The sequence below is a fragment of the Eschrichtius robustus genome, chromosome 1 (assembly GCF_028021215.1).
Source record: "Eschrichtius robustus isolate mEscRob2 chromosome 1, mEscRob2.pri, whole genome shotgun sequence".
Lineage (NCBI taxonomy): Eukaryota > Metazoa > Chordata > Mammalia > Artiodactyla > Eschrichtiidae > Eschrichtius > Eschrichtius robustus.
The window spans coordinates 73787269-73811055 of NC_090824.1; the positions used below are offsets into that span (position 1 = coordinate 73787269).

Sequence of the window (23787 nt, forward strand, 5' to 3'; positions counted from 1 at the left end):
CGCGGGCCCCACCCAGGTGGCTCAGCGGGGCCTATAGGGGCGGGAGGCAGAGGTAACAGACGCAGCCATCTTGCAATCAAGAGCCGAAGTGGGGGTAGCCTAGCCAATCAGCGTGCGGGTAGCTCTCTTTACAGTCAATGGCGGGACAATATTGGATGCTGATTTGGCAAAACGAGACCCTCTAAGCCTATCAAAGAGCACCACGTGGGCGGGACTCCAGAAGCCGGTCCGACTTCGAGCCCTGGTTATGTGTCCCCAAGGCAGGCGCAGCTCTCCTGCCACCGCTTGGGGGCGGGGGAGGCGGAGCTCTGTGCTGCAACATGCAATCCCGGCCGCCGGCATTCGGGCCGGGTGGGGGCCGGGGGCCGGGCGCCGGGCTGAGGTCGGCCGGAGCCGGCGGGCTGCCTTCGAGTCAAGTCAGCGTCACCGTCGAACCTAAGTGAGGGGGCACGGGGAAGGGCCCAGGAGGGCTTGGGGGCCCTGGAGGGGGCTTCGCGGACGCGAGCTGGGGCCCCGCTCGCCATGGGGGAGGTGGAGATCTCGGCCCGGGCCTACGTGAAGATGTGCCTGCACGCCGCCCGTTACCCGCACGCCGCTGTCAACGGGCTATTGCTGGCGCCAGCGCCGCGGTCGAGAGAATGCCTGTGCCTCACCGACTGTGTGCCCCTGTTCCACAGCCACCTGGCCCTGTCTGTCATGCTGGAGGTCGCCCTCAACCAGGTGCCGCCGCTGGACGCCCACCGACCACCGCGAAACCCCCCAACACCCCTAGCCCAAGGCCATCCCTGGCCTCTTGGCAGTAGTGCGCACCCATAGGGCGGGCGGCACGATTTAGTTACTGATGGCGCTTTCCCATGGCAGGTGGATGTGTGGGGCGCGCAAGCCGGGCTGGTACTGGCAGGGTACTACCATGCCAATGCAGCTTTGGACGACCAGAGGTGAGTGGGGAAGCCAGAGGCAGAGGGCTAAGGGTTATGGGGTGGGGGATGTCAAAAGAGCCCCTCTTGGTCATTCCTTCCATCTTTCCTTCATCCAAGGCTTAGCCACTGTAGAGCTAAGGTACCTACTAGGCTGGGTAGGCAGTGAGAAAATATAAAGAAATGTTATTTTCCTGGAGGAGCTGCGGTGGGGTGGCAAGGACAATAACAGGCTGACACCTGCTGTAACTGAGATGCCCCCCAAGTGCTGAAAACACAAAGGAAGCCCAACCAGCAGCTTCTAAAAAAAGGAAGTTTCTTTTTATATATACAGTTCACCGTTTTAACAACATGGGTTTCAACTACCTGGGGCCACAAATAGGCGAAATTTTTTCACTGAATAGGTACTCCAGTACTACAGGATCTGAGGTTGGTTGAATCCCGGTGCAGAATCCAGAATAGGAAGGGCCCACTGTAAAGTTACCTGCAGATTTTCAACTGCGGGAGGCTCTGTGGCCCCTAACCCCCTCATTGTTCAAGGGTCAACTGTATACAGAAAAAGTTATCTACTTATACAGTAATCATGTATTTGGAGCAAATTATACTGTTTTGTAATTTGCTTTTCTCTCCTTAATAAATATTTGACATCTTTCCATCCCTACACTAATATCTACCTTACCCTATCAGCTATATAGTATGAACATGGAGGTACCATAATTTATTTAGTGCCTTACATTAAACATTGAGGTTGTTTCCAATTTTTTTTTTTTGTTATTACAGACACTGTCCTATTATTACAGTAAATTCTTCGTTAAGTAGGGTTTCTGGGTTAACATACAATATAAATCTGGATGGTTATGCCAAATTACTCTCCAAAAAGACCATCTTAGATTTCCACTCTCACCAGCAGTGTCTGAGCACCTGTTTCCCACAGCGCTCAAGCATAAGTCTTGTATGAAGCGTCAAGCAGGCCTGACGCCCCCAGGCCAACTACAGGGAAAGGCAATCACTGCCTCCACGTCTATGGGCCCTGGGAGGCCCAGCTCAGATGGACGGGGTCTGCCCACAGGAGGCTCTTCACAACTCTGATCTTCCTTCTACACAGCCCTGGGCCCTTGGCCTTGAAAATCGCTGGGCGGATTGCAGAATTCTTCCCTGATGCAGTACTTATTATGGTGAGGCTTGTGTTTCAGACTGGGGAGTTGGAAAGAAAGTAGGAAGGGGGAATCCTCGAAACCCTCACCTGCCCTTCCTTGTCCACACAGTTGGATAATCAGAAACTGGTGCCACAGCCTCACGTGCCCCCAGTTATTGTCCTGGAGAGCCATGGTCTCTGCTGGGTCCCCAAGGACAAGAACTTGTGAGTGCCCCACTCCCTCCACCTCTTCTTGGAAGCCCACAGCTCCTGAGCCTCCTCTGTTGTTGGTTCTGCCCTAAGCGTCCTTCTCTAGAAGCTAACCTCTGCCAAGTGTCTGGTCCCTCTGCCTGCTGAGTTTGACCTCCATGGGGGTTATTATTTCAGAGTGATGTGGAGGGACTGGGAAGAGTCACGGCAGATGGTGGGAGCATTACTAGAGGGCCGGGCCCACCAGCACCTTGTGGACTTTGACTGCCACCTTGACGACATCCGGGAGGACTGGACCAACCAGAAGCTCAACGCCCAAATCACCCAGTGGGTTGGTCCCACAAATGGAAATACCTGAGCCAGGGCCAGAGGGGAGGCTCAGGATCCAATAAAGAAACTTGGGCTGTTGGGCGATGGTATGACTATATTTATTGTGCCTGGGAGGCAAGGTGAGGGAGAAACCTCAACAGACAGAAGGTGGGGAAAGTCTGGAGTCCCCTGTGAAAGTCAGGAAGGTCTCTGCTGGACCCATCACAGAATGAGAGGAGGCTCTCAATAGATCATTCCCTTTGTTTCTCCCCTGGGCTTCTTGAGCTTCTCGAAGTTCTTCAGGATGATGTCATATAACACAGCCTATGGGGCCAGGGAGGAGTGGGGGTCAGCCGCAGGTCCCCAGTGGCTCTGTGCCCCATTTCTAGCCTTGTGGAGAGGTCGAGCTTTGTTACCCTTCACCCCCAGCCCGCAGGGTCAGGGAGTGGGTGGCCTGGGAAAGCTGCCTCTGCCCACCCCTGCCCTCGCCTCCTCACGTAAGCGTTGCGGATCTCCATGACCATCAGCCGGATATCCCGGTACTCTGCCTCATCCAGTTCGTGCACCAGCTGCCGATAATCACCCTGTGGGAGACTCGGGTCAGGCCTGACTTCAAAGGTGTCCCCCTCCCACATGCACCCTGACCTGGGCCTCACCTACCACGTGGGGCTGCTTAGCCGCTTTGGTCACAGCATCACCTCGCTCAGAGAAATACCTGTGGGAAGTAGAAGGGTGTGGAGTAGGAGGAGGAGGGAGCACAGGCCTCAGTCCCAGCCGAAGGCAGAGCAGTGGGCAATCACTCACTTGGAGATTTGAGTGTGGAAGCCTTCCAGCTTGGTGTGAAGGGTGGTCATCAGCTCAAACACCTTCTCCTGGGGAAAGAAAGGAAGGGGGAAAGTGGAAAAGCAGCATGGACAGGAGAAATAAGGAAGGCACAGGAGTGGAGCAGTGTCCTCACCTGGACGGCCACTCCAAAATTGTTCCCATCCTCAATCCGAGGTATCTGCAGTTGCAACCAGGTGGTGACCTGGGAGGAGGGAACGGCATTGAAACCCCATCAGCTCCCAACCCAATTCCCAGGTTCCTGTCCTCCTTGGTTTCCCTGCCCACAGTGGGTGGAAGTATGCCACGTCTGTCCTGAACCCCAGGGCCTGGAATTCTGGCTTTACTTGCCGTGCCCTCTCCTGCTAAGACCTGGCAGATGCCATGCCCAACTGGCAGGGACGAAGGAGGACAAAGGGTGGGGGTGGAAGTGGGAGGGCTCACCAGGTTGAGCTTCTCAATGACATCCTTGATCTCAGGCTTCAGGCGCTGCAGGAGGACCACGATCTTCTCATTGCAGTTCACTGGGCCACAAGGAGGACCTAGGAGGTGGGCAATGGGTCAGTCACATGACTGGGACTGTGCAGGGCAGGGAAGAGGCGTCCTTAGGGAGGAGCTCCTGGGAGGTGAGACACAAGTCCCTTTCACCATAGTGATACCTTTGTCTTCATCTTCCCCTTTCTTCTTTTCATCCTTGTCTTCCTTCTGTAGGGAGAGGGTGTCTCTTAGGCAGGCCTAAGGCTGATTTTCTCCGTATTGGGTCCCTCCTCCCAGCTCTTGCCAACTTGCCTCCTGTTGTTTCTTCCGCTCCTCCTTCTCTTTCTCCTTGACTGGATCAGGCACTGGGATGTCCAGCAGGGCCTTCAGATTGCTCAGGTTGGCTTCATTGAGAGCTGGCTCCTGGTGCAGTGGGGGGGAAAGGGCTGGAGGCAGGGGCGACCTCTCACCTCCTCACTCTCATGGCCCACCAGGCTCTCCCTTTGGTCCCTACTCTCTACTCCCTGCCCAGCCCCAGTACCTTTAAAAATGCATCCAACTCAGAAATCTTCTTGGGGAAATAGCTCCCGAGCAGGTTCTCTGTCTGTGCGTAGGGTAAGGGGAGGGGAGGACGGCGGTCAGAATCAAATGCCCCTCCTAGGCAGTGAAGCAGGGCTGCCACTGCCCAGCAAGTAAGGGCTGAGCAGTGGGACTGGGTAGGGAGGGGTGGGGTGATGAATGGGCAGGTCTTACCTTAGTACATAGGTCTTCACGGAACACATCCACCTGTGGGACACAGGCGGCCCTTCAGACAGCTGGCTTTATGGCCAGTCTATTCAAGGACCCTTAGGGTTGTATAGGGTCTGACTTGGGGAAGGGTGGAGTGGACCCAGGTGGGGCGGGATTTGGGAAATGAGAACATTCCTGGAGGTGAAGGGCGAAGGGTTCAAGCGGAAACAGATCCCTAGGGTCTCCAGGGCTGTGGGAGGAGGGATGTAAAGAGAGCCGCTGCGACTGGGGAAGAGTCGGAGCGCCCTGTGGAGTGGGCCCCGGGGCCTCCCGTGGTGGCAGGGCAGGGTCCGCTCCCCGTCTGTGTGTGGGCCTGGGCCCGGGGCCAGCGGACTTCCCCTCCACGCCAGCGCTCCGCTTCACCTCACCCCGCTGAACCTCGGCCGCCTCGCCTCTCTCTCTCCCGGCAGGCAGACCTGGCCGGGCTCCCCGGGCTCAGGTGCTCTGGGCACGGAGGCTCACGAGGGTTCGGATGACTGACCCCGACTCGAATCGGGGGGCTGGGTGGGGGGGGCGGGTCACAGACGCCCTCAGCCTCTCGGAGCCACGCCTCCTTGATGGGCCCTTCCTCGAACCCGCAGCGCTCACCTTGGCTTGGGCTTCGGGCAGGACCCTGAGCGTGGTCATAGCCGGGGCGGCGGCCTAGGGCCGCACGCGGAGCGAGGACGGGCACGGGGAAGGGAAAGCGAAAGCAGCGCTCGCTCCCCGCGCTGCCCTCCTGGGTAGTGGGACTGGAGGCACTGGAGGAGGCGGGGACAGACCAGAAAGAGGCGAGGAGCGGAAGGGCTCAGGGAGGCGGCCCAGCCGCGGCTCGCCCTAGAGCCCGAGAGGCGCGTTTCCAGCGCCCCGCCTCCCCGCCGCCCCGCCTCCCCGCCTCCCCGCCTCCCCGCCTCCCCGCCTCCCCGCCTCCCCGCCGCTGCCACTCTTTCGACTCCCCGCCTACCGGCTCCGCCCACCCCACCTCCTCCCTCCCCGCCCTGCTTTCTACGCCCCCGCCTCCCCGGCCCCAAGGCCAGTGCCCGCCTCTGAACTCCCCGCCTCCCATCTCACTGCCTCCTGACAGCCTTCTGGCTCTCTTCTTTTCCTGCTCGTCCTGGGACAGTGATTAGGCTTATTTGGCTCTCTTCCTTCTTTTCTCGGTGCTGGAGCAAGACCTGGCCTCCCTTCCTTTGCCCTGGCAGCGTGGACCCCTGGCTCCACGGGCATCGTCTGGCTCAATGACATTCAGACTCTGGCATCGCCCCATCACAGGGTCATAAGAGAGGGTCAGCTCTCTTATTACCTTTGTGGGCGCTATTCCTCTGTAACCCACTCTCCACACAGCAGCAGGATTCCACCTTGCTCTTGCTTAAAACTTTCTCAGCTACCTGTTGTCCTCAGAATGAAATCCAAAGGACTTTCCTGGCCCAAAAGGCCTGTCTGGCACCTGTTCCCCTTCAACTTCACTCTCCACTGCTTTCTCCCTCTTTCATTTCAGTTATAAATACCTGGACTTTCCAGCTGTTTCTCGAACCTGTCTGCAATGTGTTCATTCCTGCCTCAGGGCCTTTGTCCTTGCTAATCCCTTTGCCTGACACACCCCTTCCCCTGCCTCAGGATGTCATTCCATTCTCAGCTTAAATGTCACTTCTTCAGAGAGAACTCTATCTTCCTTATAAAGTAACTCCCTCCAAGTCTATTAGAAAGCAGCCTGTTTTAGTACCTTCATAGCACTATCTCTCTGATATTAGCCAGTTTATTTTGGGGGTATAGTGTGGTTTAGACCAGGGGCTGGCAAACCTTTTCCGTAAAAGGCCAGATAGTAAATATTTTAGACTTTGTAGTGCCAGTAGCAACTACTCAACTCTGCCATTGTAGCAGGTAAACAGTTAAATGGATTAGCGTGGCTAGTTCCCATAAAAGTTTATTTATGGACACTGGCATTTGAACTTCATGTAATGTTCACCTGTCATGAAATATTCTTCTTTGATTTTTTTTCAACCATTAGAAAATGTGAAACCATTTCTTAGCTCTCAGGCCATTCAAACACTGGCCACAGGAGGGCTGTAGTTTGCTGATCCCTGACTTAGAACACAGACAACAGACCCATACTGCCTGGGTTAATAATTCTGGCTCCGATATTTACTAGTTGTGAAAAAGTTACTTAAACTCTGTGCCTCCATTTTCACAAGTGTACAATGGGAACGCTACCAGCCCTAGCACATAGTGTTGTTGTGGGGGCTAAATACGTGAATTTATAGACACTTAGAATGGTGCCCGACACAGAGTAAGCACAAGTGTTTGCTATTATTATTTGTGAGTTTATCATCAGGCAGTAACCCATGGGCCCCCAAACAGCAGAAACCTTGTCTTTCTTATTCACATGGCAAGGAACTATGCTTGGCTTAATGAACATCTTTTAAGTAAATGAGCACATATAGACCCCCTACGGGAAGACAGGGTAGGAAGGGTCCGTGAGTAGGGTGCCCAGATAGGCAGGCCCCTGAGGATGGCGGAGGGGGATTCAGGACTGGCGGCAGGGAAAACGAATCAACCAGGCTGGAGATGGAGCATCTGCTCAGTGGGAATGCCGCCCATACCTAAGGGCACTGCTACCTGACCTGGCAGTGCCAGTCCTTGACATCAGAGCCCCAAAGAGCTTGATGTCTGCAGGGACTAGGAGACTGAAAGAACAGGAGGGATAGTGATCAAGCACAAGGACATTCAAGGTCAGTGACAGCAAGGTCTGGCTGAGGAAACCTGGCGACCATCACACTCTTTTCTTACCCTTCCCGCCCTTTGCAGGTCCCACCAGCCCAATGATGAGCGGAGCCGGAGCCAGATCCAGGCCCGAAGTGCCTTTATTTCTTTCAGTTATGCTTGTGGCTGGAGTGGGGGTGAGGGAAGAGCCCATGGCCCGGGATCCCTGGAGACCAGGGCTGATGATACCAGCTGCCGTAGGTGAGGTACCAGGCAAAGGTGCCCACCGCGGCGCCCACCACCTTGTGAGTATATTGGTGGAAATAGATGACGGTGCAGAGCAGCAAGAAGTTCCAGAGGCCCAGCAGCAGCACGTTGAGCAGGAAGACAAGGCGCAGCGGTGCGCCGGCGGGCAGCCCGTGGGCCAGGTACTTGGCGAACACTGCTGCTTCCTCGGCCATGAGCAGGCAGCAGAAGGTGAGCAGGAAGGTGTGGGAGGAGACGGTGTAGCCCCGCCACTGGTGGCCGGCTGCCAGGCAGCTGCGGCGGTCCGGCAGCTCGCGGAGCAGCAGGCCCTGGGGCAGAGGCTCGAAGCAGGAGCCCGTCAGGTCCTCGATGAGCAGGAAGGCCCGGCCGGCACCCCGCCACACGGCTGCCCCAACCACCAAGCGGCTCAGGTGCCGGGCAGTCACTGCCACGCGCCGTGTAGCCAGGAACACCACCAGCAACACGAAGCCCCCCAGGAAGGTGCACGTCCAGCCCCACGCCGAATTCACAAACTTTCTGTGGCAGAGAAGAGGGAAGGCTGCTGAGACCCCTCAGCCCCACCTCCCCACCCTGCTCTACGTTCCCAATCACGGCTCTGCCTCCAGTCGCATCTGTCGTTCCCGGTTCTCTGTTTCCTGGGCCCTCTCCCCCCTCTCCCCCCATCCCCTTGAACTTGGCCATCTCCTTAGCGGCCCACTCAGCCTTCTAGGGCCCATGTTTCCTCTTCGGCGCTGCTCCTGTACCCCCATGACTCTGTTCCCCTCCCCCTCTGACCTTCTCCTCAACCTCCTAGCCTATTTTTAGTGTCCTGGACTGGCAGGAGCACAGAAAGCTGGAGGAGGGAGCTGGGATCCCAGAGCCCAGGCCGCCAGCGCCCACGGCCTCTAGTGGACTCACATGTTGAAGAAGTTGCCATGGCTGGCAAAGATGGTCCGAGGGTTGACATGGAACTGCAGAAGGGGCCCGAAGATGACCACTGCTGCCAACCAGGCATGGTAGAGGCGCCGTAAGCAGGGGCTGCCCAGGAGGCGGGCAGCCTGTTCGCTTCCAAAGTACAGCAAAGCAGAGGCCACCCAGAGCAGCACCCTGACCAAGCGGCCCAGCAGTGCCCAGATCTGGGCCCCGGCCCCCCGCCCTGCCCCCACCACTGGCCCCCGCTCCATGTTCCCTCCCCTCCCCACTAACCGCTTGCTCTGCTGGGCAGCTGAGGAGGGGCTGACGGGGCTCCCCCTGGACAAGGACAGGCAGTGACAGGTGTGGCAGACACAGGGCAGAGCCCTGTTGGCAGCTGGCAGGCGGGGGAGAGGGGCGGGGGGCAGTAAGGGGCTGAGGCGGAGGGCTGCCACGTCAGCAGTGTTCTCGCCTTGGGTGTGTGTCCTGACAGCAGCCTGTGTCCTTCCCTGTTAGTCCTGTGCCTCCTTGACCCTCTTGGCTGGAACCATGTCCTAGTTCATGTTTCAGGGCCACGCCCAAAACATGGGATGTTTTTGGCCATGGCCTGTTTGGGTCTGCCTGTCTCTGTTTGGTCAGCCAAAGTCACCCCCACCCGGCCCAGGTTGGACTCTCAGAGCCCCGAAGATCAAGTTCACTCCCAGGTGATGGGTGGTGGAGACCCTAGAAGGAAGATCCCCAGCCTGGAGTCCATCAAATCCTTAGGTTGTGTCCCCCAACCAATTACCCTGGGACTTGGCCTCCCAGCCTGACCACTGAGGCTGGACCCATAGGGCGGTGAGCAACCTACCCAAGGGAAGTCCCTGATATTCAGTAACTGTTTTGAGATCCCTTTCTGTCTTCCTTCCTCATTCCTCAAAACTGGTGGTGGGATCTCAGAGCACAGTGGAGGCCCATGAAGTAGTGAAAGGAATGAGCAAGAAAGGGCACCTGGGTTCTGGCCCAACTCTGTGACTTTGAGAAAATCAACTAACCATCCTTGGTCCTCAGTGCCATCATCTGCAAACTGACCGAGATGGATTAACCAATCAGGATCCTTCCAGATCCTACAGCCCATACCTTGACATAGTCTGTGCTCAGGGATCCTATACCTGAAGACCTACAGAAGCACTCACACATTTTTAAGTTGACACAACATTTTTCATTGTAATTTTAAATAGTTGCAAAGGACATAATTTCCAGTGTATCGTATATGTTGACATTTCAAAAGTAAAGCTATCTTTATCACTCTTTTAAATATATCCAATGGAATCTAAACACTACAGTGATTATATACCTCACCGTTTTTCACTTAAAAACATGTGACAAGATCTTAAGAGTCAGAAATAACATTTCCATTCTTTCCCCACTGAAATTATCCTAATGTTTTTATGCCTGAAAGTCTTTGATCACATTTCTCTGCCAAAAGTAGATAATTTGAAACAATTTTTACACATTTCCTGTGATCACAAGGTTAAACTTTTTTTTCTGTCCTGAATTTCCTACTTTTTACTAGTACAAATTTCAAAATTGTTAGTAGTACAAAATGTATTATTTGTACAACAAACATTTCACACAGTTTGATAATTAATAATAAACTAAAATTGTATTGGAAATGCATTTATTTTCAAATGGAATTTATAAAGTTTTCTTTTTTAAAAAATTTATTTATTTTTGGCTGCGTTGGGTCTTCGTTGCTGCGCGCGGGCTTTTCTCTAGTAGTGGTGAGCGGGGGCTACTCTTCGTTGCGGTGCGCGGGCTTCTCAATGCGGTGGCTTCTCTTGTTGCGGAGCATGGGCTCTAGGTGCACGGGCTTCAGTAGTTGTGGCTCGCGGGCTCAGCAGTTGTGGCTCGCGGGCTCTAGAGCACAGGCTCAGTAGTTGCGGCTCACGGGCTTAGTTGCTCCATGGCATGTGGGATCTTCCTGGACCAGGGCTCGAAGCCGTGTCCCCTGCGTTGGCAGGCGGATTCTTAACCACTGTGCCACCGGGGAAGCCCGGAAGTGCATTTCTTAATGAGAAGAATAGACAGCCCTTGGGGCCTTGACTAAATGAGGCTTTGAGGACACTAATAATTTCAATTGGCCTCTACCTTTGTCATGCTGGAGGTAAAACAGTTCTGGGTGAGACGGGTTGGCATCTCTGGGTGAAGAGGCAGAGGGGGAACGAAAAGGACAGTTTCATGGAAGCGGATCAACTGGAGGAAAGAGAGCATACGGAGGCCAAGCATCTGGACAATTTATTCTTTTATTTAAAAATTTTTAAAATTTATTTATGTATTTATTTAGGCCACACCGCGAGGCATCTGGGATCTTAGTTCCCCTACAAGGGATCGAACCCGTGCCCCCTGCAGTGGAAGCTCAGAGTCCTAACCACTGGACCGCCAGGGAAGTCCCTTTATTCTTTTAAAACTACCTGCTTTGCTGCTGAATAGGTACATCTTTTAACCCCTTGCTGTGTCTTTAAGACCCCCTGGAGGTGTGCATCCAGGTTCCTTAGAGATAATGGGGAAGATCAATCCGAGCTGCTCCCCTACTGACCATACCATGGGTCTGCCCTGGGCCATGGTGCTTGACCTCTGCACACCTCCATTTCCTCACCTGTAAAAAAGGGTGGCTGTGAGGTGGATAAGGTTCTAAGTGTGAAGTGCCAAGATGGGATCTGGCATCACTGCCCACCACGTGCTCTCTGGCTCTGGGCTACTTCCTTCCATAGACTGGACCAGTTCCAGGGCAGAGCTGATGTGGGTGTTACAGGTTCTCATCTAAAATGTGTTTATTTCCTGTTATCTCGATTTCTACTTGCTGGGAAGTCTCTGAGGTTGGTGAGGGACTCCCTGTTGCAAAGCTCAGTTAACTAATGATTTTGCTATTTCCGTTCATCTTGGGGCATCAAAGCAGTGTTTTCTCCCACAGATGAGCATATCTGAAGGCTCTGTTGAAACTGTTTTCTTGAAGTGAGAGGATAGAAGATCTCAGACAGGAAAAAGAGAGAGACAGACGGACACTGAGCTAGGTTCCCACAGAGAGTTTATTGAGGGAGCCAAAGCCAGTGAGAGGACGGAGTCCTACTTCAACATCCCTCCTCGAAGCTGCTGGCCTCCTGCACGAGGGAACACTCGGGGAAGGGAGGGCCCGCCCTGTGTGGGGTCACACGGAGCCTCTCACACCACAGCCTGCCTACCCCAAAGACCCAGACACGTGAGAGAGAAGCCGTAATTCCCAGCCAGGGAGGGTGCTGAGGACACACCTTACCCATCCCCCCCCCTCCCCTGAGGGGCTAGAGCTCTAGCCATTAGGACCTCTGGAAGAAAGGCCAGGACACCTGGCCCTGATTGACCAGTTTAGTCCTCAACGTGAAGGCCTGGGCAATGGGCCTGGTTCAGTTCAGACCTGGCCCCAGGCATCTACTCTAGGAGCTAAGACTTAACATCCAAACATGATTAAAAACACTCAGGACGTTACTCCTGCTGACCAGATAATGGCAGTCCTGCCAGACCCTGACCAGAGACAGAGACCCAAGCTGATGGGTGTGAGCATGTGAGAAGACCACTCTGCCCCAAGGGGAGGATCTCCCTCCCGGGGCTTAGCTAGGGGGCCGAAGCCTGGGCTTCTGTTTCTCCCCACCCAATGCCAGTGATTCCCCAAAGATCCCCCAGAAGGGAGAGAGGGAGGAGGCGGAGAGATGTCAAGAGGCTCACCCATGAATGGGGCTGGAAGTCAGATCTACTGGGGCGAGGAAAAGGCTGTAGAGGGGTGGGACATTGGGGCAGGGGTGCTCAGGTGTTCCTCAGACTCTGGCATGTCATCCTGGAAGTACTCAGCCTGGCGGTACTGCCACAGACGCAGGTTCCCGTCCCACTGCGGGGCAGAAGGTGGCAAGTAGTCAGGGGGCACTGCCCCCTCCTGGGTCCAAGTCCCAGACACACACTGGCCCCCCTAACCCCAACATCCTCACCGAACTGCTGACAATCTTCTCCTCGTAGGGGTGCCAGCTGACGTCACGCACACAGGCCTTGTGGTTGGTCAGCTTCTTCACGATGTGGCCGCTGAGGAGGTCGTACACTGTGCAGGAAAGGCCAGAGTGGAGAGCGGCTGCCAGAAGACCTTCGAGCCACCCCTCATCTCTCTCTCTGAGCAGCACCACTTACCTGCCTCTCAGGCAACTTCCCATTTTCCCAGGGGAGCAAAGCCCACACCCGAGGATGGTGTTAGTTTCTTTTCCCTACCTCAGGTTGAGGGTATGGTCTAGCAGAGCTTGGGCATCTCTGGCCCTTAGCTAAATGTCACAGGGTCTACAGTTAAGAAAATGAAATGTGGCTTTAAAGTAGCCATTTTCTTAAAAGCCCACAAGATATGGAAGACACCACAAAAGTGAACAATGGGCTGTCTCCACAGACATGTGAACGTGCTGTTCCTTTTCTGGACGTGGGTGCACCTTTCTCTCTCCCTGGATAGGCCTCCATCTCAGGGCCTCCCTAGGTTTGGCACTGTCTTAGGCTCCTGTGACTGTGTGTTTGTGACTGTGTGTTTCTTTTTGTGCATTCCTCCTACTTCAGTGGCTGTACATCTTTTACTACTTGCTGCTGTCTTTTTGTGTCATTCTTTTTGTCTCTGCTCCCTCCTACCTTTCATCTGCAATCTCTTCCCTTGACTGGCTGAAAAACAGAACTGAGTATATTTTTGGTAATCTAGTATATTTACTGACTAGAATTCTGTGTTCCTTTCCTTAATTTAAAATGCTGATGAATAGAATGTTTTCTCTTTCTCCGTTTAAGCCTCCCTGCTCCAGGCTAAATGAAATTTCACTTGTAATTGTCACTGGGTTTCTTAAGGTGGTCACTGGTAGTTACAGGCAGAATGCCAGGGGAATACTGCTGCCCTTCCCGAGGCCCCCTGTTCGGACACAGTCCTTACCGACCACTTTGCCAGTGGAGCAGCCACTGTAGATGAATCGCTGGCCGGTGCTATGGGTGGGGGAGAATCGGCAGCGGATGAGGGTATGCAGCACCCCATGGCCCCGGTAGGTCATCAAGGAGCTGTCCCCTGGGAGCTTCAGCTTCCGCCAGGCTGGGGAGGGATGCAGGGTGAGCCCTGGGTTAGGGAGTCTGGATTCCCCTGTATCACTGGTCCTCAGCAAAGACTGATGCTCAAAGACAATCGCCTTTCTGATTCCCAACTGGTGGCTCTTTCCCCATCTAACGGTCAGCTGATACACACCAATATGGCTCTGCTGATGGTTAAGACGCTGAAATACTTTTGCATTCGTAGGTTTGGAGGGATCCCCAGCCCCTACACTGGGAACCCCTGGCTCTCCCATGGTTCAGCAAACAAAGAGTTAATGCCTGGCAAGGGGGAGGGCTCCAGGCTTTGGCCCATCCACGGTGCCCATGCCAGGCCTTGCCAGGGGTTAAATGTTTTAACTATCACCCCCAACCCTTCACTCTCCAGATCTCTGGTTCTACTTCTGCTCTCACCTTTTTTGGGCACCTGCTGCCAGCGGTAGTCCCAGTTTTGCTGTGTGGCAGCCTGGCGAGAGGCTTCCATGCCTTCCCGGCTAGAAAAGCGTCGGATATCCCAGAGCTTGATGGTCTGGTCTTTGGAGTTGGAGATGAGATACCGGGCATCTCCCTGTGAATCCCAAGATGGATAATGAAGCATCAGAGCTTGCAGATGTCAAGGTCTGTCAGTCCAACTCCCCCTCCCCAGTTGAGGAGTATGAACCCTGGTCCTTTGACTTTGGTTGCCTCTTTCTTCATCCAGGTGGGCCTTACCATTGGTTTCCTACCACAGACCCCACACCCTGGCTAGGTTTCCCCTTCTTTGCCTAGGGCGCTGGCTGGGCTCCTGTTCTATATTGGGTCAGATCGTCTTCTACTTTTCTTGTACAGAAAGCCCTGCTCCTTGAGGAATGGTGGGTACCGATGGACCTCACGTCTTGTGGCTTAGGCCTCTTCCCTAAACTCCAGCTCTTGCAAACCTTGGCTAATGAGGAGCTTGGCGAGTTCCCACACCCGTCCACTCTGACGCCCTCCTGGACAACCACAACCTCAGTCGCCTGGCTGTGCGGTCTGACTCCACGCCCACCTTGCTGTCAATGAAGGTGATGCCGTCTTGATGTCCAGCCAGCGCACCCACGGGCTTGGGGTCATCCTCCCGCATGGTGCGTCGATCCCACACTTTGCAGATGGCATCGTCCCCCCCGGAGAACAGGATTTGGGAGCTGATGTCAGCAAAGGCCACCGCATTCACATCATCCTCATGGGACTCAATCTAGGGGAGAAGGGGGCCAGGTCTTTCTAGGTCTTCCAATAGGTCAAGGACCAGGAGGCAGAGGCTTGAAGTCTTGGGAGCAATACCTGAAGGGTACGTCGGTTCTGTTCTCGATCAAAGACGTACAGGCAGCCATCATTGGCCCTGAAAGGGAAGGGAAAAAGAGGGTTCTGGAGCCAGGACCGAGAGGACCCATGCTACGTGTGCTCTGCTCGACTGTTGTCTCGAAGTCCTGCTGAGGGGAGAGCCCTTCTCTCTTCTTATACAGGAGGTGGGAGAAGAGTTAGCTGTGTTTGCAAGGAGGTTTGAGACCTCCCATCTCATGCTGCAGAAATGGTGAGTGAGAAGGGAAGCAACTCATAAACCTTGGCCCCAGAGAAGGCCTGGTTGCTCTCCACAGCTGCCTGGGTACGGTGGCCAGTGCAGTCTCTGTAATGGCAGAGCTGGTCTCTGGGAGAACTCCTATCTCATCAAGTGACAGAGGCATCCCCACAAACACTCACCCTCCTAGCACTTCTCGCCCATCTGAGGAGACAGCGATGGAGAAGACAGCAAAGCGACGCTCATCTGGCCTGAAAAGAGCAAAGGAGGAGCTGCGTTAAGTGGACTTCCCTTTAGCCCTGGTTAATCTCTACAGAATCTGATGAGGGCCATGGGGCACACTGCTGAGAGAAAAAGAAGTCGTGCCAGCACGTGCCAGAACGTGGAGCACCTCAGTGAGAAGCCGGGAAGAATCCTGCAGCCATCTATTTTACTCTGGTCCTCTGGCTGACAGGCTGGGTGGTCCCCTCCCAGGAATCCACAAAGAGAAACTTGCAACCAGTGTACTTTTCCCTCTAAGCAGGAGTTCCAGTTCAAGAGGTTTGCTCCTGGAGAGCCTTCCTTGAGAAGTTTCTGATGTGTCTAACCAGGAAAGGAAGCCAGTACCTTAGATCCAGGGCAGTATGTGTGTCTCCCTCCCCGTAGATGTTGCAGATATGAACTAAGAGAAGCAAGAGAAACAAGAATCTTTCAGGGCTGAGGTTAGGAGGGTGAAAGTGAAGCTAGGGAGGAGACGGAACAAAGGGGAAGGATGTTGGACCCTGGGAGTGATCTGCCCAGGAGAAGGCGTGGAGTCATGGCATGGAGGAGATGGGCATTTGGAGACCTCAGGTCCCAGGCTGAAGAGATGATGGTGGTCTGGGGCACACTCACTGTAATCAGACCAGCTGGAGTAAAGGAAATGGTTCCCATCAGGGGTGAAGGCCACATCCAAGACGCTCCAGCCTACATCCCGGGCCTTGATGCTCTTGAATTTATGAAAGCGGCCATACCGGCAGTCATACAGTCGGATTGTCTGGTCTGTGTGAGTGGGGATCAGGCAGAATTAGGGAACACCCTCCTGGAATCCTCCCTAGATCAGACCTCCCTCACTCATCACTGATCTGTGGAATCTTCCCTTGATCATGGGACATGTGTTCTCGCTAAGCATCCCTAAGCCAGGGTCTGAGCTCCCTGGGTCTGGGGCTTTCTAGCCTCAGTCAGGGAGAATGTCTGTTGTTCTAGGGCAGTTGGTAGGACTAGGGTCTGGTACCTTGGCAAGCAGACATGAAGATTTGACCATCTTTGCTGTAGATGCCACAGAAAGCCTTCTGAGAGTAGGTATCAGTAAAGCCCAGATCATTGGGCAAGAAGCTGGGAAGCAGAGGAAAAGTGAGGGTAAGGGGAGCTCAGGAAGGGGAATGTCCCAGTTTGCAGAATCCTAACAGAGCTGGATGTGAGTACAAGGGCATTCTTCCCTTCAGCTTTGGGTATAAACCCCTTTCTTTGAATCATTCTATCATCCTCTCGATTGCTATACTTTTCCACCTTCTTCACTCTCAAAGCCTCAACCCCACATAACCTAAAATTAATATCCCTGAGGATCCTTTAACACCGATCCCTTCACAGTTTAGGAAATAAGACCTATCTGGCCCTTGGAACCTCTCCACCAAGCCCCATACTCACTGAGACATCATTCGAGACCGTTCTCCAAGGGAGAAGCTTCCCTGGTGGCAGAGGCCCCGTTCTCTCTAAAGGAAGGGATTGGGGAATATTGCTAGCAGAAACAGAGGGCCACTTCAGCCACACCAACCCCCGTCCTCCAAAAATATTGCTCTTGCTACAGAAACGAACCCCACACACAGTAGTATGTCCCACCAAACTCCAGCTCAGGCTGGCTAAGAGCTCTCCAGCTCCAGCATTTGAGGCGTCCTTGGGAAGTTTACTTCCCTCTTCTCTGGGATTGTAGCTTCTGGCTGCATTGATAGGCCTGCTGCCAGGCTGGCTGGAAGTAGAGAGGCCTACCTGGTGCAGCATTTGAGGAAAGCTGTGCTCCCGGGCTGCCCGCCTAAGCCCCAGCCGCCCTGTGGCCAATTCCACTTGTGTCTTGATCTCATTGCATTCCAGCTCCCGTGTGTCAGGGGTTGCATCCACTGTGAGTACCAAACAGAAGTTTCATCCTAGGTCTTTTCCAGCCTCAGAGGACAGTTAGCAGAGCTGTGCTCAGTCTACTCAATGTGGCTGAATATACTGGGGCTGCAAAGACTCCCTCGTTCCCTGAATTATCTCATCTTTTTCTTTCAATTTTTGCCGAAGTTAGTTTCAAAAAAAGGCTTTCTAATGGAAGTCCTCTGATATTAGGTCTCAGTCTGCCTTTCCTCTTACCGGGTGGGTTGTATCGGTCTCCAAGACGACCATCCCAGGCACTGTCATGCTCTTCCTCCGAGTCCGAGAGGGCCTGGATGAGCTGTAAATTTGCTGCACCTCCTCCCTGCACCAACCTCACTTGGCCTCTGTGGAGAGACCCCCCATGATAAAGGGGAGGATCCCTTCCCCAAATCAACCAAATTCAGAGTCAATAGCTATGTAGTTCTTAGACCACCTTGTCCTCAAACCCTCATACTGTCCCCATTTTGAGGTTTGAGGCTGACTAGACCTTGGCTGTTATTTTGTCTCCTATAAGACACACTGGGAAACTAATTCTCACTCTTACAGCAGGAGTAGAAAACCCCAACATTGCATGGATGTTGACAGATCTACTAAATTGACTTCCCAGCGAGCTAAAAATTCTGAGAGCATTTCCTTCTGAGCCTCTGCCCAAGGAGTCCAGCATAGAACGTGGTTTTCTGAAGGGATTCCCAAGCTCGTCTTCTCCCCAGGGAGCCATAGCTAAGAACCAAAGCCAACTGCCCCCCTTTCCAGTCAATTCCTGGTGGTCACTTCCCTCAAAGCATTCTTTCCTCAAGAACAGGATTAGAGTTAGGTTAATTTAAACTTGTTTTTCAAGGAAATCCACATGGCTTCATATCATGTGTCAATAACTTCTCTTAAGTTCAACACCCACCTCCCTAACTCTTTTCTTCACCCTTCACATCACTCCCTTCCCACCAGGGAACCCCCCCACCCACCCCCTTTTTTTTTACTTACTTGGAAAATAGGTTACATTTGTGTAGTCATAGATAGAGAGACTCCCCTGAAAAGTCCCCTCAAACACAAGAGCCAGTCATCCTGTTGACCCTCCCTAGGCAAGAACCACTCTTACTGGGTATGAAGCTGAGTGCGGTGAGTGTCCACCAGGGAAAGCGGTTCTGCTCAAACAGAACAGCTGTCCTGGGCTAATCTCATTCCCTATTCTCTGTAACTTCCCTGACTGGAGCTGGGATCAAGGGGCTGTGGTGGCACCTGGTGGGGACACACCAGGGGGTAAGTTACCTGCGTAGGAGATAGGCCAGTACCTGGGCCAGATCCACATCTTCATCCTCCTCTTCCTCTTCCTCACTCCTACGCAGGCCAGTCCCTCTTCGGGGCAAGCCCTCGGAGGGGTCTCCGGACCCAGTTCCTGCGCTGCTGCTGTTCCGTGATCCCATCTTTTGGTCACAGCATCCTTAAGTCCTGTGCAGGGACTCCTCCTGTCACCTCCTTGGATTTGGTGAAAGCAAAGCCTGCTCTAGAAACACCAGAGTCTCCTGAGATACGACAGTAGCTGTCTCTAGGAGAGCGACCCTTCCTAGAGACTGAGATCCCTTCTCCTTAGCCTGTAACAACTCCTAAGGCTTCGGGAACACAAACCTTTCCCGATCCTGTGAAGCAAAAAAAGCAGAGTGAAGCCTAGGGCACGACCCTAGCTCACCAGTGAGAATCCTTTGAAGAGGAATTTCTCAGTTTTCTACCTCAAACTCACCTATCAAAGTCCCTGGGGTGGGGGTGGATTCCCAGGTAACCTCTCTGGCCGGCCAATCAAAACCCCTCGCGGAAGAAAGCGTCTCATTAGCTTACCCCATCTAACCAATCAGAAGCATTAGGAGTCAGAGACCCCCCACCCCCGAAGCCCCCCTCCCTTACCGGCCAATCAGAGCACTCCCTTGCGAAAGCCGGCGGCAGCAACAACCAATGAGGTTAAAATTCGGCCTACACCCCCCTCCTTCCTTGCCTCACGCCCACGTGGTGTACCGGGGGTGTGTACACTAAGCGGGGGTAGGCAGGGAGGAAGCCGAGAAGCACCTCCCACAAAGCCGGCGGTTACCGCCCCGCGCGAGACCACCCACCAGCCAGGAGCGGTCGCAGGGCCCCGAGCGGCGCGAGGCCTTGTTTACAACGACTGCCGCCGCGGCGTCGGCCAACCGCTTCTCCGTCACGCGCCTCCTTCGACACTCATCTCCTGGCTCCGCGGCTGGCGGACTGCAGACGTCACGCGACGCCCCTGATGGCCCCGCCCTCTTGGCCCGCTCACTGGACAGCTGAGCGCGGTGATTGACAGATGGGCGGGAGAAAGTGCGCAAGGGGTTTGAGGGGAGGAGAAAGCGCGAGACTCAGTAGGGGCAGTAGCTCCTTGTTGTGGGAGGAGTAAGTAGGGAACCGGCTGCTTCCTGAATCAGAGACAACGGAACTAGACTTAATGGACGAGGGGCGGGGCTTACAAAAGAAGTTGGTTTGCTTCCGAGAGGTGTCTTAGCAAGGGGTACAATTTGCTGTCGGTCCCTTAGGTTAATTGGGCTTCGCACTTTTCAGACGATCTCTAAGGGCGTACTCTTTCCTCCCCTGGTCCCTGTCCGGCTTTAGCTTTTCTCTTTTCGCCGGCTGCAGCTACAACCGTCCTTGCCCTAAGGGGTGCCCGGCGCTTTTGGAATGTGCTCAAGTCACAGGCCTTCGCACCCGCCCTTCCGGGCTTAGCTTCCGGAAGCCTTGTTCTTGTGGGGACCGCCCATTAGCCGCTTTGGCAGCTTTTTAGATGACCCCTGGCGTCCCTCGGCGTTCTTTGCAGACGCTCCCTAGCAGCCCCACGGGTCTCCGCCCGTCTTTCGTCTGCTCCACTCAGACGCCTCCTGGGCCTTCAGGGATTTGCGGACTTTTCTTAGACCATCTGTCCTTGGGGTGCTTCTCCTCTCCGGGCCGCTGGTCCAGGGTGTGCACGCACGGCGCCTCCTACCCCCTCCTCCGGGTTTATGAGTAACCCGGCTGAGTCCAAGGCCAGGACTTGTGTACCTGGGGATCCTCGCCCGTGCTGGGTGGGGTGGCGGGGGTGGGTCGAGCGACCGTGCCGGGAGCATAGGCCCAGGGTCCAAGCTTCACCTCAGCGCCCCCAGCCCGCACTCTCCTAGAAGTGCTGCGCAGGGGAGCGGGGGCCCTTGGATTCCCTGGCATCTCCTTCTGGGGCTCGCTCTCCCTCGGAGGGAGAGGTTGTGGTTAGTCCTTCGGGTGATGCCTCCTGGTTTCTAGATCGCTAGATCGGACCTTAGTATCTGTGGTCACCAGGGCGGCTTCAGGGGCCCACACTTGCCTTAATATTCTGCTGTCACCCTTTGAAATTCTTAAAAGTCTTTGAGCAAGCGCCCCACATTTTCCTCTTGCTCTGGGCTCTACTAATTATGTAGCCGGCTCTGCCAGTCAGCCATCTCCTATTGCCAGGTTACTTAGTATCTGCCCTATAGTATTGTCTCAATAAATCTTAGCTTTATTTAGAAATAAATGAATTCTAAATTTATAAATTATAAAATAATTGTAAATTATAAATCACAGAATCTTAGGACTCTGGTTTCTGGGTTGTCCAGCCTGGAAAATCTGGAATCATTTTACAAAATGATCTTTCCCTCCTCTTTGCCCTTTTAATTCAGTTCTTCAAGTCCTATGGATTCTTAGCTGATTTGTTGAGGTGGTTTTTCAGGGTCATCACCCAACAACAAATTTTCATTATTTCACGCCTCTCCTAGTTAGTTGATCTGCTAGAAGTATTCTTCTCTAATAGCATTTAGTACTTAAGAACCTACAAATGGTTCACTATTGTTTATTGTTTCAAATACAAACTTCCAAACCTGGTTGTCTTTTTTGCTAGCCTCATTTTTTTTTACTTCTGCCAAGCAAATATGGCCATAAATTCCTTGCTTGTTTCCCCCTCTGCACCTTCGCAGGAGAATTTCTTATCTGGGGGAAGCTTTATCTCTACCAGTCAGACTCCCTTCCTTATGACCCAGTGGTGTCACTTCTAAGAAATCTAGCCCTGACCTCTATGCTAAGTCTAGCATAAATGTTTATGTTCAGCAGAGCAATTATTGATAGTAGTAAAACACTGGAAACAAAATAGATCCAAACACACTGCTACGGGATGGGATTGGTTAAATAAATGATGGTCCATATGGTAGACAAAAATGCCAGGTAGCCATTAAAATGATGTAGTCTTCTATTTTTACACCGTGGGAAATTGTGCAAGTTACATTTTTAGGTTTAAAAAAGGTGGTAGTTCTTCTGGTGACATGTGGTGGATGCAAAAACAATATGGTTTAAATTTGCATTTAAAAAGTATAAAAATACCTGGGCTCATTACATCATTAAACAAATAATAAAATGGAGAAGGCCTTGCATGAACTAATGACAAAGATACAGTATGAACAAAGCATCATGGTTAACACAATTCGACCACCTGAAGTCCACAGAAAACAAAAACTTCTGTTAAACTCATCTTAACTCATTTTTATTATTTATTTTAAAAATTTTAAAATAAATTATTTATTTTTGGCTGCGTTGGGTCTTCATTGCTGCACGCAGGTTTTCGCTAGTTACGGCTAGCGGGGTCTACTCTTCGTTGCAGTGCGCGGGCTTCTCATTGTCGTGGCTTCTCTTGTTGCAGAGCACGGGCTCTAGGCGCGTGGGCTTCAGTAGTTGTGGCAAGTGGGCTCAGTAGTTGTGGCACGTGGGCTCAGTCGTTGTGGCAAGTGGGCTCAGTAGTTGTGGCACGTGGGCTCAGTCGTTGTGGCTTGCAGGCTCTAGAGCTCAGGCTCGGTAGTTGTGGCACACGGGCTTAGTTACTCTGCAGCATGTGGGATCTTCCCAGACCAGGGCTCGAACCCGTGTCCCTTGCATTGGCAGGCGGATTCTTAACCACTGTGCCACCATGGAAGCCCTTAACTCATTTTTAAATTAACCTCTTTCCTCTTCTCCTCCTTAGCTTACAAATCCTTTTACTTTACAAATGCAGTTTAAAACTGAATAAAATCTAAATTCAAGCCTTTGAAACATGGAATTTGTATACTATTGAATAAGACATTTAAAAGTCATGGTAAGTGTTAAAAAGAAAAATCTAAGGTTTTATGGCCAAAGCGAGTCTTTAACATCAAATGCTAAAGAATATAGGATTTCATCTCTGGACCCATTGGTTGATTTTTGAATGTAAAAAAGATTTTTAAGCCTATGAAGTTGATATATCACTTGTGACTTACATTATTTAAAAAATGTATATGAGCTTTTATATGTTAGGCTATACTATGTGTTTCATTGAAAGACAATGGCGTTTCTTTAAAAATAATGAAGTCATTTTGATAAACTTTATTGGCCTTCCCTCTCATGATTTTGAAATTCGGCATGTTGCTTGGTGACAGTTTGTAAGTGCTTTTCATTTGGGCAGCCTCCACTCTCCCCGGCTACACTTAAAGCCACTTGAAGCCACAGAGAGGTTTTCTACCTTTAGCACCCATTTTAGGACTGGTTCTAGTAACTGCTCTGTACATGTCAGCTAGTTGACTTCCCATCTGACCTGCCTTGGGCTGTTCCCAGCTCATTAGCATCTCCACCAGGGGGCGGGCTGAGCTTGAGAGGAGAGAAGGAAAGCAAATATTTCTTTCTCTGGCTACTCCTGTGCTCTCTCTCCCCAGTCCCAGCTCCCAGCCTGGTGACTGCACAGAGCTCCTGGGACACGTGTACAGCTTCAGGCAACACAAGGGAAAGTTCTGTCTTCCGAAGTGACGGATGACGTGTGTTTATAACTTATCTTCTTGCAGCATGTTCGATGTAGAAGGAACGGGGGAAGTATGCTAATTTGCCCAGGACTTAAAATGTGTTGACTATAAAGAAATTGAGTGATTATGGGATTTCTAATACTCTTGTCTCCTATGTCCTTGGGAACCAGATTTTTTTGTGTGGTGATAGGAGTTACAGATGTGATATAGAATTTAAAAACCCTTTAGCCCTGAGTTTGAATAGGAACTATCAGTATGAACTCATGAGGTGTTTTATCTTCCTACCCCTATTCACTGAAAAGATCTAGAAACAATCTAGTAGCAATAAACACTCCTACCACCTAAATCTTAAAATACCATTTCCCATGGAAAGAAACCAGAGCTTGGGGTAATGGTTGATTCCAGGTCTGGGGTAGGAAATGTACAAGATGAGCATGGAACAACTTACCATTCCAGGTTGCAAAGAAGCCAGTAAACATTATCAGGGTAATGTCAAAAGGACTCAGGAGCCAAGCTTATGGCCAAAGATGGGATAATTTGAGCATTATAAGGATAATTTAATAAACATTAAGTATGTTTAAAGCCATGAGTTCATAATGGGTGTGTGTGTGTGTTACTAATTGGTCATCTTTTTGAAGAATGATATGAAGCCAAATCATTATTTTGAAGATGGTAAATAAAGGAAAAGAATCAAGCAGTTACTTGCTGTTCTTATATAAACTGTACCTTTGAGTA

The 23787-nt window shown here is 52.4% G+C and overlaps 4 protein-coding genes across 11 annotated transcripts; 1 reads left to right on the forward strand and 3 right to left on the reverse strand.

The window, feature by feature from the left end:
- The first annotated feature begins 445 nt into the window (after nucleotides 1-445).
- EMC9 (ER membrane protein complex subunit 9) lies at nucleotides 446-2671 on the forward strand. Its single transcript, XM_068547267.1, has 5 exons — nucleotides 446-720; nucleotides 862-938; nucleotides 2023-2092; nucleotides 2183-2277; nucleotides 2440-2671. The coding sequence occupies exons 1-5, from the start codon at nucleotides 523-525 to the stop codon at nucleotides 2618-2620; spliced, it is 621 nt and encodes a 206-aa protein (XP_068403368.1). The 5' UTR covers nucleotides 446-522; the 3' UTR covers nucleotides 2621-2671.
- Nucleotides 2672-2674: 3 nt separating this feature from the next.
- On the reverse strand, nucleotides 2675-5488 carry PSME1 (proteasome activator subunit 1). The gene is made up of 11 exons (XM_068547264.1): nucleotides 5248-5488; nucleotides 4624-4656; nucleotides 4412-4474; nucleotides 4183-4293; nucleotides 4053-4098; nucleotides 3838-3935; nucleotides 3530-3598; nucleotides 3376-3443; nucleotides 3232-3286; nucleotides 3069-3155; nucleotides 2675-2895 (listed from the first exon to the last, which is right to left on the reverse strand). Exons 1-11 carry the CDS (start codon nucleotides 5284-5286, stop codon nucleotides 2815-2817), a joined length of 750 nt encoding a protein of 249 aa, XP_068403365.1. The 5' UTR covers nucleotides 5287-5488; the 3' UTR covers nucleotides 2675-2814.
- A 2020-nt stretch (nucleotides 5489-7508) lies between these two features.
- FITM1 (fat storage inducing transmembrane protein 1) lies at nucleotides 7509-8768 on the reverse strand. The gene is made up of 2 exons (XM_068534715.1): nucleotides 8503-8768; nucleotides 7509-8121 (listed from the first exon to the last, which is right to left on the reverse strand). The coding sequence occupies exons 1-2, from the start codon at nucleotides 8766-8768 to the stop codon at nucleotides 7509-7511; spliced, it is 879 nt and encodes a 292-aa protein (XP_068390816.1).
- Nucleotides 8769-11546: 2778 nt separating this feature from the next.
- Nucleotides 11547-19528, reverse strand: DCAF11 (DDB1 and CUL4 associated factor 11). Of its 8 annotated transcripts, none has more exons than XM_068547286.1 (15): nucleotides 19372-19528; nucleotides 18539-18718; nucleotides 17492-17619; nucleotides 17132-17259; nucleotides 16793-16857; nucleotides 16380-16480; nucleotides 16001-16147; nucleotides 15734-15788; nucleotides 15310-15378; nucleotides 14893-14950; nucleotides 14621-14806; nucleotides 14011-14164; nucleotides 13451-13603; nucleotides 12492-12598; nucleotides 11547-12394 (listed from the first exon to the last, which is right to left on the reverse strand). In XM_068547286.1, exons 2-15 carry the CDS (start codon nucleotides 18691-18693, stop codon nucleotides 12260-12262), a joined length of 1641 nt encoding a protein of 546 aa, XP_068403387.1. In that variant the 5' UTR covers nucleotides 18694-18718; nucleotides 19372-19528; the 3' UTR covers nucleotides 11547-12259. The 8 variants fall into 8 exon arrangements, with proteins under 8 accessions (XP_068403387.1, XP_068403400.1, XP_068403384.1 ...); XM_068547299.1 differs by having other exon boundaries at nucleotides 18562-18745; XM_068547283.1 differs by having other exon boundaries at nucleotides 18539-18745.
- Nucleotides 19529-23787: the final 4259 nt, after the last annotated feature.